Below are 18,990 nucleotides of genomic sequence, written 5' to 3'. Positions count from 1 at the left end.
GCTCACACCAACCCTGGGAGCAGGCCCTGCCTCCCTGCGGCACTCCGGCACGTGTGAGGGGTGTGTGAGGGGCCGGCCGTGTGAGCCCTGGCAGGCCCCTTCTCCCTTCGGGCCTCAGATGTCCTGCCCATCTTGTGGTAGGTCTCTTGCTTGGCTGACCTGGCAGGGTGGTCCTGGTGGTCAAAGGAGAGAGATTGGGCCAGGCGTGGTGGCTCACACCTGTAATTCCAGCACTTTGGGAAGCTGAAGTAGGTTGATCACCTGAGGTCGGGAGTTCCAGACCAGCTTGGCCAACATGGTGAAATCCCATCTCTACTAAAAATCCAAAATTAGCCAGGCGTGGTGGCTCACGCCTGTAATCCCAGCTACTCGGGAGGCTGAGGCAGGAGAATCATTTGAACTCGTGAGGCATAAGTTACAGTGAGCTGAGATTGTACCACTGCACTCCAGCCCACGCGACAGAGCAAGACTCTGTCTCAAAAAAACCCCAAAAAAACAAAACAAAAAAACCCAGGCTGGTGTGAGAGGGCTTTGAAGATGGCCACACATGTGACCCCAGAGGATGGGGTTCTCTATGGAGTTTGCCAGGTCACTCTGGGAGCTGTATGGAGCCATCAGGCCAGACTGCCTCCATGTCCCCTTGGCCCAAGTCCTCAGAGTCACCGACAGCTATCAAGTGGTTGGGGACACAGGGACATGTGCTTCCTCAAGAGTCCATGAGGGGTCCAGTGTGGCTTGGGCCTCCTTGCCTCATGGCACACCCAGAACCTGTGCTGGGGTATAATCGGCCGGGTCATCCACTAACTGGGGGGCTGGGCCTGACCCCTTGCCCCAGCAGGTAGAGGTCAGCATTCTTCTGTCCCCAGGGTGGGGGGAATGGAGATGAAAGCCGGTGTCCACCCGCCCCATAACCGCACAGCTTCTGGCTGACAACAGCGCCCTGTGGACACTGTATTTCCACGTGTAAGTGAAAGGAAGCCTCCTGGCTGCAAGGTGACCCTGCTATTTTTACCCTAGGACGGCCACACCCATAAGCTTGTCCCCAGGAGTGTGGCAGGGTGCAGCCACTAGCTGGCTTGGTCCTGGCACAGAAGTGGTAATGGAGTGGCCCCATTCCTACCTGTCCCAGGGACCCAGGACGGAAGGACCAGTGTTTCACTGTTTACAAGATCACATGCCTCGCTATGCTTCGGGGGTCTCCAACCAAGAACTGCTCCAATGCTCCAGGCCTCTACAGCCATGGCTAGAGCAGATTCTGGGTCCTCACCATCCTGCTCCATGCCAGCCCCAGACCACACCCTTCTCTCCCTCCCTCAGCTTCCTGGTGAGGGGTTGCCATGGCTCACCTACAGTTGGGTTTTCTTTGGCCTACACACTGTTAACAGAAAGCATTCCAGTTAGTTGCCAGTATTTAAAAACTGGAAGAGTGTACAAAAAATCTGGATTTCTGGCTTCTGAAAAATCAGACCTTCTGGCATCCCTGGGCCTTTGCTCCCTGGCCCCCATGGCAGTGACTACGGGAGCTGGGCTGGGCTATCCCCACCCCCTGCTGCCTGGTCCCTTCCTCACACAGGTGCATGCTCTGACTCCGCCCAGGCTGTCTGGTCCCTCCAGGCCACTGCTGCAGTGACCAGGTCCAGGCCCAGCTGGGTCCCGCCTTGTCACTTCCCTGGGCAGCAGCTGCTCTTTTTTTTTCTTGCCTCCATCCACTCTCTGGTGTTGATGTGCCACATCCAGGGACTTCCAGGACAAGGCTCCTTAGCCCTGGAGATGCTCAGAGCACAGAGGGAAGAGAGGAAGGCGCTGTGGGAAGTGGGCATGTGAGCTCTTCAGGATTAGGTGAGCACCATGTGTCTGCTGGGCCAGGCACCTCTTGGTGAACACTGGCTGGGAGTAAGCCATGGGCCCCTGTGGGTACAGCTGAGAGGCCTAGTCTGGGCAGGGGGCAGGGACAGAGACTGAGGGATCAGGCAATTTTCTGGGAAGAGGTGACAGTGAGGACAAAGGCCCTGAGGTGGGTGGGGAGATCGGAGAGGCTATTCCAGGGTTGAGCATAGGGACCCCGGGGGAAGGCAAAGGGGGCAGTGGGCCGGCAGGCAGACCACACTGTGCTGCAGGCCATGGAGAGGGGTCTGGCTTTCTCCCGAGTGGGCTGAGAAGCCCCGGCGTGCTGTGAAGAGGGGGGTGATGGGGGTCCTAAGTCCACATGGGCGATGCCATGCTGAGGAGGTCGCGGACCAGGGCCCAGCTGGCAGCTGAGTGAGGGGCTCCTGTGGGCACCCAGCCATGCTGCAGCAGAGGTGCGAGGGGAATGGGTCGAGGACACAGTCTGAGGGCAGAGGTGTCGATATTTGCTGATGGATCTGGGTGGGGGGTGGCCGAGGTGGGGACAGTGGTGGTAGGAACAAGAAGGACAAGGAGCAGTGGGTCCAGGATGGCATCAGCTTTTAGCCTGAACCTAGTGCAGGGAATGGATTCCACCCGGCAGGCCTCAAGGGCGATATCGCAGAAACCTGCTACCTAGACCTTGCTACCCTCCCCTACTCCTAGCCTGTGTAATGAAGCCCTTCCTTCCCCAATCTGTCCTTAGTGGCCCTGCTGGGTGGCGAGTTCTCCATCCACCTGCGCCCCACCTCACAGAGCTCCACGAGGTCTGCCAAGCATCACACAGGCCAAAGGTGGCCCATTAGTGTGGCCTCGGACCCCCACCGCCTCCTCTCGCAACAGGACTTTACTTTCCCACCTGCCCTGGGGAGTGGGCTGCAGGACATGCTTCAGCCACTGAACTGTGAGCTGAGGGGTCTGTGTCACTTCAAGGGGGAAGCTGTGCGGTCCCCTATGGACACCCACCTCCTTCATTCATTCCACAAACATTTATCAAGCACCTACCCTGGCCAGGTGCTATGCTAGCACAGTTATGGTCCCCATCCTCAAAAAACATGCTTTCTAGTTAAGAGAGGGATACAGAAGGAGATAAACTCCAAGAATATGCTACAGCACAAGCATCAGGGGCATGGCTGGGAGAGCCAAGAAGCCCGTACTTCCGTCTCAGCTCCACTTCTGGCTGGGCAACCCAGGGTGAGTAACTTAGCCTCTCTGTCTCTGTATAATGGGGATGACAACAGTTCACACAACAGAGTTACTGTGAAGAATCCATGAGTTCGTACTCGTAAAGCACCATACCTCAGGCCTCAGAAACCATTTCAGGCTTCACAGCTGGAAGAAGAGGCCTGGGCTGGAAGAATCCACCCAAGGTGATGCCACAGAAAGCTGGGATGGCATCGACTTCAGCTGGAAGGGGCAGAAGGACGGGTAGGAAAGCCCGCCCTGACGAGATGGCATTGGGCCTGGGCAGGTCCCTGGTGGAGGGAACGGCCAATGCAAAAATCTTGAAAGGTAACAAAATGGGGGCATAGAAGGGTCAAAAAACTGGCTCCAGCAAGATGAAGGGTGCTGCGACTTATAATTCATGCTTCTGCCCCAGAAGTCCCTAAAAATTCCCTCTACCCTCCAGATGCCCTTCCTGCTGCTGAAAATCCACTCTGTCCAACTCTGCAGTGACTCATCCCCACAGTCCCTCTGTGTACACCCGTTACTCTTTCTTTAGCTCTTCTTGGTTCTACCCTGTAAGGATCCAGCATTAACAGGTGCTGCCTGTAACATTCTCACCATCTATACCTGACCCACCTGTGTACCCCTGGCCCTGCTGCCCCCTAAAATGCCCCAGCAGGCAGTGTTGTCGGAGGCTTCTGACTCCATCCCTGCTATGTGCTCCCAGGTCTGGCCTTAGCTGCCTCCTCTAAAGCTGGCTGAGCCAGCTTTTCCTCACATCAGATGCTGGTTCAGATTCAAGTGTGACAGGTGAGCACAGACGGCACCAGTCACTTCCTGCACACACATCTCTCGTCTTTCAGCTGCAAGCTGAGCTGCTGGTGGGACGAGAGAGAGCTGTGTGAGGCTCTGAGGAAGAGCTGCTGCAAGGCTGTGGATTGCATGTGGGGAACACGTACCTGCTGAAGCCAAGCACTGAGTGCTTACCCTGATATTTTCCCAGCAGGGGTGTGCAGGATCCAGAAAAGGGTTCTCTCTCTCTAAGACATGGGTTTCACTATGTTGCCTAGACTGGCCTCAAACTCCTAGTTTCAAGTGATCCTCTTGCCTCAGCCTCTCAAGCAGCTGGGACCACAGGGATGTGCCACTGTGCCTGGCTGCAGTCCTTTTTAACTGTTCAGGATGCCTAAGAGACGTGGAAGTGGATGGATGCCCAAGCACCTAGCTTCAGCCTCCAGGTTTCCCAGCGTACCCTCCAGCTCAGGCCCTAAGAGCCAGTGGGCAGATTCTACTCTCTGCTCCAGGCCAGTCATAGAGCCCTGCATCCTGCTTGCCCAAGTAAGTGGTTCAGGGAGAAGCACGAGAGCCAGAAGGAGCCGACGAGGGGAGGAGAATCTCTCTTCCTCCTACTGGGGTTGAGATCAGACTACAGGCCTGGGGTCCTCGGATGGCCCTCCTGTCCTGGGTCAGGGAGGATCTGGCAACGGGCAGGGCCAACCCTGAGGCAGATGGAGCCAAGAAATACCCGGGACTTTTCAGGTCCATAAACCAGTAAAGCCTCTTTGCTTAACCCAGTTTGATAGAGTTCCTGTCACATGAAACAGAGAAGGCCATGATTAACGCAGAGCCCAACGCAGGGTTTGGAGTGCCCAAGGATCTCCGTGGTCAGAGGTCTGAGCCCAGCTGGTAACTGCTTGTGCGGGTGAAGACAGACTCACCAAATTCAACATTCGGAGAGTCCCTGCATACCTGGAAATGCCCTTCCAATGCAGCAACCCAGACTCCAGTCCCCCCGGGGTCCTGCAGAGAGGTGCCACTTCCAGCCTTTCCCACACTGCCCGGGCCAGCAAGCTCGCCACCTCCGGAGGCTGCCTGCTCCATCCAGCTCTTACTTTTAGAACCGCACTTTCCAGTAGCGTGAACCCAAGTGGCTTCCCTGGTATCGATCCCAGAGAGAAGGCATGAGAATCACCCTTTGAAGTGTGGCCAGCACCCCCTGCAGAGTTTCCCTTGGCGCTGTCTTCTCTGAGGCTCAGCACCAGCCATCTCAGACCCAGGCTAGAGCTCAGGATCCTGGGCTGTGGGTAGCATCAAGGGCCACAGGCCACAGTGGCCCGTGTCTAGGGGAGTGGGGTCCCAACCTCCAAAGACCCAGCTCAAAGTGCTCCTAAGAGAGCCCATCCTTTACACCATCAGCACCGCAGGCTACGGGAGCAGCACTGCACATGCTCTGGGCCAGCACTTCTGGTGTGTGGCCTTGAGCTTGGGCCTGGGCTCTCAGCCTGGCTGCCTGCACCTACGCTTCCCAGGATGGCTGTGGGGATTCAGTGAGACAACAGGCGGAAGGTGTTCAGCATGGGGCCTGGCACTTGGTCCAGGCTCTGCACAGGCCGGCTCTGCTCACTGCTATTTTTATCAACGACAGCAGACACGTTAAACACAAGGAGCACAGAGCTAGAGCATGCAGATCAGGGGCACTCTCTGAGCCCTGTTCCCACAGGTGGAGGGGAATGGCCCCCTGTGGGTGCACTGGAAGGGTGAAACAGTCACGCTACCTGCAGGATCCCAGCGACAGCATCCTCTGCCTCCCTCCTGCAGTAGCTCCAGCAGGTGGATGGGACCCGAGGCTGCTGGGACCCAGGGGCTGGGCACCGAGTGTAGGGGAGGCCAGGTCCACAAAAGGGGGCTGGCTCCAGGTACAGGGCCCTGTGCTGGAAGGGCCTCAGGGGCCCCTGTGAAAAGCTCCTAGCCAAGCAGTCCAACCACACTGTAACACCAGGTGGCCACCCAGGCCCTGCATACATGTTCCTCAAAGACAAGCTTCTCACTCCTTTTTGAGGGTGCCCGTGTCATCACGAAGCAGCTCTGGGGCCAAGGATGCTCTTGCAGAGGCGGGAGAGGTCTGGGGTGGCTCACCTGTGACATGGTCACCTGGGCTCATTTCAGAGAAGAATGTGACAGAGAGGAAGTGGACATAGCCAGGCATGTACCCCTGAGGGCGTGTACCAGGTATAGGAGCAGGAGACGCTGGGGTGGGGTTCTAATGCAGAGGTGATAGACTCAGTGACGTCCCTGCTGGGCACCTGCCCCAGCTCCACGTGCTGCAGGGCTGCATGGCCTCCCACAAATGGTGTGGCTCTGCCTCCTGGACCCAGTTTACAGATCTGTCACCCAGTGAGGAGGTAGGGAGTCCAGGGGTATACCTGTGGTAGCAGTTCCTACACCACAGATTTTAAGAGGATGTGTTCAGGAGCCAAGTGGCCAGGGTGTGACGTCCCTAGTCGCCTACCAACTGTGCGAGACTCAGCTCACCCACTGCACAGGGAAACGTGCATTAGCGCACGACAGGCCCTGGGAAACGCGCCTGGTGCACCGTCAGCACATAGAAGGATTAGCCATTCTTGTTATTTGACTGCTTGGCCCATCAAAATGCCTGTTTGGGTCTTCCTAAAGCCCAGCCCTGGAAGCTCCCTTCCCTTGGCACTCACTCTGGACACAGAAGCTCTCGCTGACCACAACAGCTGCCATCCACTGCACAAACATTTTCCAGGTGCAGGCAGTGAGACTCAGAGAGTTCAGGGAGTCGCCCCAGGTCCCGCAGCTGATAGGTGGCAGAGCCAGGGCTGAAATCCTCCTGCCTCTGGCTCCTGCACCCCCGCCCTCCCACAGCACCGCCAGCCAGATCAGCTGTGTGGCTGTCAGCTGGGCCGGGTGAGAGTAAGCAGCAGATGCCCAGAGGAACATCTGGATGCCTGGTAGACCTCGGCAGCCCCGGGGATGCCCTCACTGCCAACCCACACCACTTTCTCAGGCTTCGTTTCTGTTCTTCCTCCCTGCCTGCTGCTGGCTCTCCCACTTTGGTACATGATTCCCTTTAAGGGGGCATCCCTCCAGACAGAGGCCTGTGCCAGGAATGCTCACTGCTTCATTGCTGGGAAGGGGTGGAAACTGAGAGCTGTGCTGGAGGCTGGGCAAAGGCCGGGACATACCACCCCGCAGGGAGAGAAGTGGAGGTGGTACACAGGTGCAAGGCCAGAGAAAGGGAAGGGAAAGGGCAGTTCCTACTTCAATTAAAAACGTGCCAAGACCCAGCAATTCCACTTCCAGCCATCTGATCAGGGGGCCTCCCAGGCGTGTGTATAAGGATCACAACCACTGTCACACTAGTGCTAGTTGTGAAAAGCTAGAAGCAACTGGCCAAATAACCTATAGCCACAGTGGGGACTACACTCAGCAGCACACAGGCGCAAAGCAGCCTGTGTGCAGAGCCCAGCGATACCCTCATAAGACAATGTCACAGTCCCAGGCCCCGACTGATGTCAGCAAGGATCCAACAGTAGCAGCTAATACATAGTAAGGCCCTATCCTGTGCCACGTCCTGCTCTCAGCACTTCACACGGACCAACGCTTCACCCTCACCACCCTGGGAGGAGGGTGCCCCTGGCATTAGCCCATTTCACAGATGTGGCCACTGTGGGACGGGGGGCTTTGCTGCCCAAGGATATACAGATAGGACGGGGGACAGCCAGGATTTAAAGCCAGACAGCCGGGCCCCAAGCTGTGTTCTTAACCATGGCTGTCTAGATTTCCCAGGAGTGCACACAAATGCACAGGAAAAAAATCTGGAAGGAGAGACTGCAACATGCTGAGTCCAAGAGGATGTTATCCTGAGCTGCAAGGCAAGCATTTTCTGTGAAGAATGTGTTCATGTGCTACACAGAGAATTAAAAGTTAACTGAATAAGAAAGAATCTACACAGACCAAAGCTGGCTGGTTGAGGAAAGTGGTTTTTCCTGGTTTCCTGTCTCCCCACTGCTGGTCTCCACCTGTCCACTCTGCAGGGGCCCCTGGTTATCCCAGCCTCCCCTCTACGGGACATGGGCCTGGGTTGAGAGATGATCCTGGAGCTGGGCTGTGCCCAGGAGCAGTGGGGACAGACTTCAGGGACCGTGTGAGGTGGGCCAGTAGGACGCAACCCTCCCCTGTCCAGCGCATTGCTCCGGCCGTAGCCTGTGCAGCAGTGAGAGCAGCCGTACTCTGCAGCAAGCCACAGGCATATCAGAAGCACAGAAGAGAGCATCCTGGTAGATGTGAGATGTCCAAGACTCCATCCTGGTAGATGTGAGATGTCCAAGACTCTTAGTTCTTAGCTGAGCAAACCAGTAAGCCACTGCCCCTGGCTGGCCCCAAACGAATGCACCATTCCCCAGAGGCTCTTCCTGAGACAGGCCTCTCTGACACCCCAAGATAGTGCTTCCATGTGTCTCAGGAATGGCTATCCCCCAGTTTAGGAGTAGAGAGAACAGGGGGCAGACAGAACAGGGAGGCAGCTTGACACTGGCTTTGAGATGGCCAGGTCCCACTGCGCCATTCACCACCCTAGTTTGACCTTCTGGGAAAACTGTCGTCTGCCCCTGGCTCTCCGGATGTGTGTCAGGAACCACCAGCCCAGGGGAGTTGGTCCCAGGCCAGCATCTGATGAGGCCAAATCCCAGTGGCCCAGGGAGTGGAAATAACGAGAAATCTCAGGTTGGACAGGAGCCTGCACATTACTCAGGCCAAGTGCTCAGCCCTCCTCCCCTTCCTCTTGCTATTTTTAGCTGTGCTAAGAATAGTCTGCTTTAAATACCCATCGCTCCTTGGATCTGCTGTCAGGATGGTCGATGGCACCTTTCCAGGACCCCCTCGGGGAGTAGTCACTCCATGAACCCAACTCATGCAGCTCCCCAAGACCCCCAGACACAGCCATGGGTCTGGCCTGCGTCTGTCTGAGTTCCTTCCCTCCAGGACACGGTTCTGGGTCTGGCCAACTGCCCCTGAGCACTCCTACCCCCAGACATGGCCCAGGTCTGGTCTGCGTCCCCCACAAGACATAGCCCTGGGTCTCGCCTGTCTGCTCCTGCCCCCAGTGACACAACCAGTCATACCCCTGCTCAAAGTCCTTTGTGTCCCACATCACCCCTAAGCCTGACATCCAAAGCTGGGCAGGGCATGGCCCATCCACTTGCTATGGTGGACTCGGGAGTGATGGGATGGAAGAGCCTGGGACTCAAGTTGCTTCAGCACAGAAAGCTCCCATTCTGCCCCTGCTCAGCCTGTCTGTGTTGCTGTCCCAAACAGCAGCTCCAGGAAGGGCTGGATCCTCAGTGCACAGGTTGGCAGCATCCTAGCCACCAACCTTGCACGGCAGCTTCCTATGCTCACAGGCCACGCTGGACCTCAAGCTCTGTGCTTGGAAGGATCCAGCCATGCCCACCTGCCGAGGCCCAGCAAGCCATGGCCGCCTACCCTGCAGGGTCACCAATGGTACTCACTTGTTGAAGAGGTTCAGGCCAATGCGGTAGTGCCTCTTGCGGATGACATCGTTGCTAAAGGCGGGCGAGTCCCAGCTGTTGCGGGCCTCCTTGTGGTAGGTCTGCTTGCTGAGCGTCTGCTCCCGCAGGCTGTCACGGGACGATGACTCGGAGCTGCAGTTGATGGTGTCGTTGGAGTTGGATGTGCTGTTGATGCTGTCATTGTCGCCATCTGAGTAGTCCGACTCAGACTTGCTCTGCCGGTTGGCTGAGCCATTGATGGCCAAGTGGCTGTCTAGGGGCCTGGGGGGCCGGGGCCGCAACTCAGGTTCCTCCCGGGGAAGGCTCTTTGGGGGGCCGCTGTGGGGACCATGCTTGGGGCTGCCCTGCTGCCCGCCGAGGCTGCGCTCATAGGCACTCTGCCTCTTGAGTGAGCCCCGCTCTGAGCGGTCACTGAGGTCCACAGAGCTGTCGCTGGGTGGCTCGATGGTGAGCAGCGGGAGATGCTCCACCCGCAGCCGCTGCTCCTGCCGCTCCAGCGACGGCGTGCTCCGGCAGCTCGTGTCCGTGTCGGCCTTGTCCTCTTTGTGGGCCAGGGCCCAGTAGTCTGGGGCTGCGCCCCCAGCCCGCAGCCGCAGGTCTGACTCGGTGCTGGACGGGCGGTCCCCTGCCTGCGAGAGGGGCAGAGGGGGAGACAGCTCCTCCTCATCGATGTACAGGGTGACATCGCTGTACGAGGCCGTCATCTCGTCCAGTTTGCGGTGGTCCATGCTGTGCAGGGCTGTCTGGGGCTCGGTGTCCCGGGCCCGTGCCGCATCCAGGGCTGGTGCCTCCTCAGTGTGCAGGCTGCGGCAGTTGAGGGCATCGTCGATGGACTCGGCCAGTGATTTCACTTGCCTAGAGAAGGCGTCCTCCAGCTCAGTGATGGCGTCCGCAAAGTCGCTGGAGGGGGCCGGAGACTTGAGGGTAGTCGGCTCACTGAGGTCACCACACTCAGGGGGCACCAGGGCTCCCAGCTGGGAGCCGTCGTTAGTCACTGAGACCTGCTTCCCCTCGAAGTAGGAGCTGTGCACTTTCTCAGGCCCCTCAAAGGAGAACTGCATCCTCATGTTGGACAGCACGATCCGGCGCGACATGCGGTTCTCTGACATGGAGCTGCGCAAGCGCTCGAAGTTCTTGTTCATCTGGTACTGGCGAAACGCTGTCTGGATGGTGCGGGCCGCATGGCGAGTTACCAGGCGCCCCCCATACTTTCGTTCTAGCATCTCCACCTGGGGGTGGGAGAGGAGAATGAGAACAGCCCTGCATGTGGGCACAGTGAGACATCTACCAAACTCCTTCCCACTTCCTAGCCAAGCAGCTATGCAACCTGGGAAGGTCCCAAAGTTGGTCAAAGCAACTGCTGAGGGATGCTGGTGGGCTTATGCAAAATATGAGTCCCGAGGTCAAATTGGATAGAGAAGCACCAAGTTAAAATGAGTGCAACCATGTTTTTCCTCTCAGACCCGTTTTTTTGTTTGTTTGTTTGTTTTTGTTTTTTTTTTGAGACAGAGTCTCGCTCTGTCACCCAGGCTGGAGTGCAATGGCATGATCTCAGTTCACTGCAACCTCTGCCTCCTGGGTTCAGACGATCCTCCTGCCTCAACCTCCTGAGTAGCTGGGATTACAGACACCACCACGCCCAGCTAATTTTTGTATTTTTAGTAGAGATGGAGTTTCACCATGTTGGCCAGGCTGGTTTTGAACTCCTGACCTCAGATGATCCACCAGGCAGAGCCTCAAGAAACTTTAAAAGGCAGTGAGATACACTATGCTGAGTGTCCCAGTGTCTTGGGTCACAGAAGCCCCTGGCCCTGACGCATTTTTGAGGTATGCCATCTAATGAAACCCATTTGGAGACCCTGGAAGAAGTATGCACAGGTCAAGAGACAGGCTAAAGATTCCAGCAAGGCCCACAGGCTGCTGGACTCATTTCCTTTCCACAGCACCAACCAGGCAGCTCTGGTGGCCAGAGGCGTCACTGAGTTTCAGGGAGACCTGTGGGGTCTGCTGCACTGAGAAGCAGGCTTCGACGCCAGGTGCCTGAGTTCTAATCTGGGCTATGCCCCTTGGTAGCTGGGTGACCCAGAATAAGCCCTGAGCCCATGCACTTCCTCGGTTTCCTCGTCTATTAAATGGCATAGTGCTGGGACCTATGACTGTGGTGAGCCCCGGAGACAGAGGCCAAGGGCTGGCACATGCCAAGCACAGGGGTAGCTGGGCTGGAAAGACACTCAGCTGCATTCTGGGAAGGGATTTACAGTTTGTAAAGCCCCCAAGCTCCCTTGCTCTACAGATGGGCAAATTGTGGCCCAGAGAAGAGACTCAACACATACTCAAGAGGCCTCCAGGCTCCGGAGCTGGCTTTCCCTCATGAGCACCGCCATTCCTGATGGCTTGTCTGGGCTGCACGGCTCATTCCTGTGAGGGCTGGGCTACATGCAGGGAGGGGATGGGGTGAACCCCGGGTGCTTCCATGGGACACACAGACCTCCTGAATTTCTGAGGCACCCATGACCAAGGAGGGCCCTGAGGGCCGCTCCCTGCACCTTGCTCCTGAGTGGACAATGAACACATTCCTGCGGCCAAGATAAGGAATTGGCTTCTCCGTGAAGCCAGGCCTCTTGGGGTGCTGGGGTGGCGTGGGCATGTGATGTGGGGCTAGGAGCCAGGCAAAGCGCTACACCTGCCTGTATGGTCCCAGATGCCCACTACATGCTGGGCATCACGTCACACCTGGAGGTGGAATGGGAGGCATGGAGGTCCTTGCACTCGAGGATCGAGGGGTCTGTCAAGGAGAGCAGGCAGCCGCAGGCGCAGAACTGAAACAATGCCAAACAGACATCCAACAAATTGAAGGCTGCAGCCTGCACCAGGGAGACTGGCTCAGGGCCACATAAGGCCTTGCATGCCCATGCATGCCGCCTGGCTTTGGGTGGTCCCAGCAGGCTGGGTGGAGGAGAAGAGCTGAGGGGGGCTTGAGGGGAGCAGATCAAAATGACTTTTCCAATCCCAGGCCAGAGTCTGTTTTTTCTCTCGCCCTGTTACTGAACGTCATCCAAGAAATGACCTCACTTCCACAACTGTAAGCAGAAAGTTTCCATTTTTTGGGTTGTGAGTGGAGCTTAGAAAGCCCGTGGGGCCGATAAGAGACCCGAGGCTGGGATCTGGGAAGCCTTTCTTCCCTCACTCTACTTTGTGGGCAGCACAAGCACCAGAACCTCCAGCTCAGGCCTACAGCTCCCCGCAGGGCCTTCTCGCCTGCTGGCTCCGGACCTCGCAGACCAGGCAGCCACCCTGTTTTCCTGAGACCTCCTGCCCAAATCTGTGTGTATTGGGGGCGAAGGGACTTCAGTAAGGCAGCAATGGGCTCTGCGTTTGTTCACCAGAGCCCCTGGCAGTTCTTCTCCCAAGGGTCCCCACACATGGACCTGGGGCTGCTCTTCCTCGTCCCCAAACTTACTGTGGGTCATTCTTCTTTCTGGGATGGAACTATTGCCAGGCCTGGTCGAAAAGTTTCCTGGGACCCAGTGGAGGGGATTCTACTAATATGTGCCCATCTACTATGTGTGCTGGGGACCCCCACACCCTCATCCCATCTCACAGCAGCTTCTGCTCTCCTGAGGGGTTTCGCTACCCTACTTCTCAGCAAGGACAAGACGCTCGGGGGAGGGAAGCCGCTGGCCCAGGGCATGTGGTTCCTGGACAGAGGAGTCGAACCCGTGGCCAGGGCTCCCCTATCCGTCCCTCACTTGTCCCTTCAAGGCGAACTTCTGAGCAGTGCAGAAGAGGAACTGGGAAGAATGTCACTTCTTGACGACACAGGGACAGTACCTGACACCCACTCAAGTCTCCTGCTTCAGGGACAGAAAGCCACTGAAGGGCACAGTGGGCCAGGGGGCAGAAGAGCACAGTGGGCCAGGGGCCAGAAGAGCACAGGAGACTAGCCCTTGGGGTCCTTTCACTAAACGGACTTTGTGTTATGCAGATTTAAAACTCCTCATGGAATCGGGCACCTTACTTTTTCATCTAGTGATTCCCATGCAATCTGTCCCATTCCCACTTTTGCTGAGTTTTCCAGGAAGCTTGGTGGAGCATCGAATGCTCAGTGGTCCCTGATGTCGCCTCCTCCCTCTCACCTCTTTGGTACCTCTTCCGGGCCTTCCTTTCCATCATACACACTCAGTAGCCTTTGCACCAGCTGTTGCCTCTTCCTGGAACAGCCAGCTCTAATGTCACCTTAGAGAGGTCTTCCCAACCAGCCTTACCCAATGCTGTCACCTCCCATAGCCGCCTGATTTCTTTCCCCAATTTTTAGAATCCCTAGAGTTTGCATCACTTTCTGGAAAAACTTGCTCCTGTCCAGCTCCTGTGCCACAGTGGAGCTCAAGAGCAGGGGCCTTGCCTCGGTCACGGGCACCCAGCACAGTGTCTGGTGTGTGGCGGGCGTTCAGATAATATGCATGGAATGAAAATGAATAGCTGGAGTCCTATTAGGCCCACAGTAAGCATATAATTCTCTTCAAAGGCCTCTATTAAGTCCTAACCTTTCTCCTTTCTGTTTAAATGGCTCTGTTGCCAACATCTCTTACTATAAACCGTGGTCCACTTTGGATGTGGGCATCACGGATAAAGGGAACAGAAGCTGCTCTGCACTGTGTTGGCCTGGCCTAAGTTGCAGGGCAGCACCGACAGCCAGGTGAGGAGGGGGCTGATGGGGGATTCCCTGTCAAGAGAGGGGATGATCCCGCAACCCCAGGCAGTATCTGCACCACTCCCTTAGGAAGTTGGGGCACACCAGGCCTAGAACTATACTCTTTAAAGGACAAAAAGGGGAGCACATATTCAGGGGAACTTGAATCTATACTCCCAGCAAATATAAACAAATAAAACCCCCAAAAATTGTTTTAAAGAAAAAGGATAACTAGGAAGATCTGGGAGCAAGCAGAGGGCGGGCGGGGCCACAGGATGGGTGTGGATGGGAGTGAAGGCCAGGTAGCTTCTGCAGCATGGAGTCTGGGGAAGATGGGAAAGGGCCCTGGGGCCAGCAGGGGCAGAGGCGGCCACCTGGGCATCTGGAGGAGCTGTCTAGAGCTCAGTGCCCAGGAGCTGGGGAGAGTCTGACAGCCCTCCCCAGCCTGCCCCTGCAAGCTTGCAGAGCTGCTGCCTGGGAGCCTGGGTTCTCTTGAAGCCTGAAACTGCTATGGGGCTTGTCCATGCACTGGCTCGCTCACTCCCTCACTCACCCATCTGTTCATTCACTCAGATCCTTATTAAAACACCTACTGTGCACATGCACTTGGAGGGACTTAGAAGCAAGAGCTCTTGGCCTCCCCAGGGACTGCTCAGGTCCTCGCTCTTCCCTTTGTACCCCAGGATTCTCCTCTCCTGGTTCAACTCCGAGAGGCTGCCTCTTGTCCTCCCTCGAGCCCAGCCCTAAGCACACTGTGGGTCTGGGCCACCTCTAAGGGCCAAGGCCCTTGGGGAAGGGGTGCAGTCTTCAGTGGGGGGATTTCCCACAGGAGTAAGGAGGTGTGAGCCAGGAGGGGTACAGCAAGCAGCCTCCCCTGGCTGGCCGTAGATGAGGTTCTTCCCAGAGCTTGTGCTGTTCATGCTGTCAACGGACCTCCTTCCCTCAGCCCTCTCCTGGGTCTTTACAACCTCAGTGGCCTGCCACGTACCCAGTGTGTCCCGATGACATTGGGCTCAGATACCTATCATGGTCCCCCAGATCTGGGCCACGCAGGATGTGGAACCCGGGCCATGGCAAAGGCCTCATCTGAAGACGACTCTCTGGAAGTCCCCAGAAGGAATGCCAGACAATCCAGGTCCTTCACACACGCCAGCAAGAGCCAGCTGGGGCAAGAGGCTCCTGAGAGCAGCCACAGGTGGAGCCGGAACTGGGGCAGAGTCCTCAGCCTCAGCCCACATGCATCCCAACTTGAGTCTATGGGAGAGAGCTGCCACCATGCCTGGTGGGGGCATACATGGTGGGCAGAGTTGCCCTGTGCTCGCATGTGTGGCCCGAGGGGCTGTGCTCGCCTACCTGCTTGTCCTGCAGGTCCGAGGAGAGCTCATAGCTCTCAGAGAGTGAGCGTGAGCGCTTGATGGCTTCCTCCTCGGCCTGCTTGCGCAGGATGGAGGTCGAGTGCTGCAGCTTGGGCCTCCGCGTGCGCTGCTGTTGCCCCGGCGGCCCCGAATACAGCCCATAGGCTCCCACGGACGTGTGCTCGTAGTGATCTGGGCTCAGGCTGGAACCAGGCACTAAGGGGCCCTGGGGGTAGGCCGAGGGGCTGTCCAAGGACGTGCCAGTCTCGCTGCTGGGGGCCTCGCCCTCGACGCTGCAGAGGAGAGAGAGGCGAGAAGCTTCTGGTGAGCAGGAAACCCGAACACGATGCCGGGCCATGGGGCGCAACCCCACCATGCTCCTGGAGGAGCCCCCATGCCCACTCTTCTCACACCCAACAGTTGAGTCCACACATGCAGCTGGCAGGACCCTGCAAAGCCCCTCCACTCAGCACCCCACTCACTCGAATTCAGTTTCTCTGTGAAGTGCACCACCCTCTGACATCCCATACACCTTCCTCATTGATTTTGCTCACTGTTCATCACCCACATGCAAATACCAGCTCCCTGAGGATGGCAGTTTTGGTCACTGGGTTGCTGATCATCTCTAGAGCCCAGAGCAGTGCCTGGCACAGAGCAGGTGCTCAGCAATTACTGACTCAGCCAGTTCTGTCACTTTCTCTCCTACCACCTGCATTAAATACACCACTGATTTAAAAACTTTAAAAAAACACCGGGCACGGTGGCTCACGCCTGTAATCCCAGCACTCTGGGAGGCCGAGGTGGGCAGATCACGAGGTCAGGAGATCGAGACCATCCTGGCTAACATGGTGAAACCCCGTCTCTACTAAAAAAAATACAAAAAATTAGCTGGGTGGCGGTCGCCCGTAGTCCCAGCTACTCAGGAGGTTGAGGCAGGAGAATGGCGTGAACCTGGGAAGCTGAGCCTGCAGTGAGCCGAGATTGTGCCACTCCACTCCAGCCTGGGCGACAGAAGGAGATTCCATCAAAAAAAAAAAAGTTCCAATAATTAACAAAAGTGATTCTGTACTGTATGCCTACATAGGGCCAGCCCTTGTGCTGGTGGTTGCCGTGAGTAAACTGTGCCCTCCATATGTGTGTGCTGAAGCCCTGGCCCCCAGCACCTCAGCACGGGACTGTGTTTTGGAAACAGGGTCTTTGTGGAGGTGATGACATTAAAATAAAGTCACTGGGGTGTCCTGATCCAGCCTGACTGGTGTCTTTGTAGGCAGAGGAGATGAGGCCATGTACGCACACAGAGGGAGCAGCATGCGAGGACCCAAGGAGGAGAAGACCACCTGCAGGCCAAGGAGAGGGGCCGTCGGGGAACCCACCCTGCCTACACCCTGATCCCTGACTTCCAGCCTCCAGAGCTGTGCGACAATAAACATCTGTGGTCGAAGGCACCCGTGTGTGGTGTTTGTCACGGCGAGTCCGGAAACTCATACAATGCTGTATACACATTTTCTCTAAATCTTGAAAGCAGTCTACAAAGAGGAACCATCACCTCCCCGTTTCCAGGTGAGGAGACTGAGGCCTACAGGGGGTGCCAGAGTGACCCAGGTAGGAAGTAGGTGAGTCAGAGTTCAAGCCCAAGTGGTGGGACCCTGAGACGTGATGTTCCCCTCCGCCTCACCACCTTCTGTCCCTGCAACATGTACACATTCCTCTGACGTCTCCAAGCACCATGGGGGAGCAGGGCCCCTGATGGGGCCGTGTGGGACAGGCTGACGAGCTCATCCCGACTCGGAACTCACAAGCCTTTTCACTGTGTGCAGACGCTGGTTTCCACTGCAGGTGGCTTCTCAGTGTAGGACGAGCAGGGAAGGGAGAGAGTTACGTCACAGTTTCCAACACAATGTCCAGTCAGTCTGCCAGGTACCCTGTCCCTGTCAGATCACTCAACCTTGGGCTGGAAGGACCTTGAAAGACCCTCTCTCCCAGGGGCCGGAATGGAGGTCCCAATAGGTGGGCATAGCAGAGAGGTGGGCACACGGACCCCACGCAGCTGCAATCCTCCCTCCCAGTGCCTTCTTCAGACCAATGGAAGGCCTTGCACACAGCAGCCTGGGGCAGCGAGTCCAGCCCTGCTCTGCTCTGCTTCTGTCCCTGCCGCTCCTCATGAGGCCTGCAGGACCCCAGAGCCCAGTGCAGAATGTGACTGTCATTGGCTCCAGGGAAGCCTGGATTGGGGGCCCCAGCAGGCGGCCTGGAGCAGAGAGCATAGTCAGTGGCCCAGGGGGTAGGGAGTGGCGGCTCTTTGCTGCCAATTCTGCCGTGAGCCAGGGCTGGGCTGTGGATCTCGGCACCTGCTTTCCGGCCTGCAGATTAGGGCAAGACTTCTGGCTCTAGCCTCCAGGGTCAGGCAGGGGATGCCCATCCCACTCCCCAGGAGCTGGGCCATGACAGAGGCCTCTTCCTGAGCAAGAGCCTGAATGAAGAGAGGGGCCCAGGGCTCTCTGCCTGGCTCTGCCCTCACTGGACTGAGAATCAGGGCAGGCTGCCCCTCCCTACAAGGCCCCAGTTTCCCTATCAGTAACACAGTGGGTTAGACTCAATGCCTTCAAGCCATCTGAGGAACACCACCCTTCAAGATTCTCCACATCGGCCGGGTGGGTGGCTCAAGCCTGTAATCCCAGCACTTTGGGGGGCCGAGACGGGTGGATCACGAGGTCAAGAAATCAAGACCATCCTGGCTAACACGGTGAAACTCCATCTCTACTAAAAAATACAAAAAAAGAAAACCTAGCTGGGCGAGGTGGCGGGTGCCTGTAGTCCCAGCTACTCAGGAGGCTGAGGCAGGAGAATGGCAAAAACCCAGGAGGCAGAGCTTACAGTGAGCTGAGATCTGGCCACTCCAGCCTGGGCGACAGAGTGAGACTCCGTCTCAAAAAAAAAAAAAAAAAAAAAAAAAAAAAAAAAAAAAAAAAAGATTCTCCACATCATAAAGAGTCTCCCAACTCCCTCCCCTGCAGCCCCACCCACAGCAGCCTCCTTTGGGCCTGGTGTGTGTGCCTTGGTAGGGGGAAAGGGGGAGAACGGATCTGAAAATCCTCCCATTCTATTGCTAAAGCTTTGAGCAGCACCTCACAATACTCACCAACCTAATCAACTGTACAAAGGAGCAAATGAGTCTCCATCTCAGACTTCAGGCCCCAGAGCCTCAGGTTGCAGGGGAGTGACAGCCTCAGCTGGGAAGCCCATCCCACACTGTCTGACCCCAGAGCCCACGCCTCTGCTCCAGGCCTGTGCACCTCCCTCTGTCTCGCCTCATCTTTGCAGCCTGGGGACACATCACACGCGCCCTGGACTGGAAATACTTCAGTCAGGGGCCAAATCTGTGCTTCCAAGCAAAAGGGTGACAGGAAAAAACAGCTCGTCCTTAAAGAGATGCAGCCAGGCCTTCACTCCTAAGAGGAGGATTCAAAACAGTCTCATCACCCCAGGTTCACAGAAGCACAGAGATGGACAGGTGGTTTCCCTGCAGGTCCCTGGAGCTGAAGCAGGAAGCCCCTTGGTG

At 56.8% G+C, this 18,990-nt stretch overlaps 1 protein-coding gene across 4 annotated transcripts in view; it reads right to left on the bottom strand.

Annotated features, from left to right (window-relative positions):
- IQSEC1 (IQ motif and Sec7 domain ArfGEF 1) overlaps positions 1-18,990 on the bottom strand; it is a 176,658-nt gene that overhangs the window by 29,140 nt on the left and 128,528 nt on the right. For all 4 annotated transcript variants that reach the window (XM_017865852.1, XM_017865849.1, XM_017865851.1 and 1 more), the window contains 2 exons: positions 15,430-15,724; positions 9,366-10,615 (listed from right to left, as the gene is read on the bottom strand). In XM_017865852.1, the coding sequence (XP_017721341.1) occupies positions 9,366-10,615; positions 15,430-15,724 (1,545 nt within the window). The remainder of the gene's footprint in view (positions 1-9,365; positions 10,616-15,429; positions 15,725-18,990) is intronic.

The sequence above is a fragment of the Rhinopithecus bieti genome, unplaced genomic scaffold (assembly GCF_001698545.2).
Source record: "Rhinopithecus bieti isolate Rb0 unplaced genomic scaffold, ASM169854v2 scaffold_83527, whole genome shotgun sequence".
NCBI classification, from domain to species: domain Eukaryota; kingdom Metazoa; phylum Chordata; class Mammalia; order Primates; family Cercopithecidae; genus Rhinopithecus; species Rhinopithecus bieti.
This window is presented reverse-complemented; position numbering and strand designations above follow the sequence as displayed.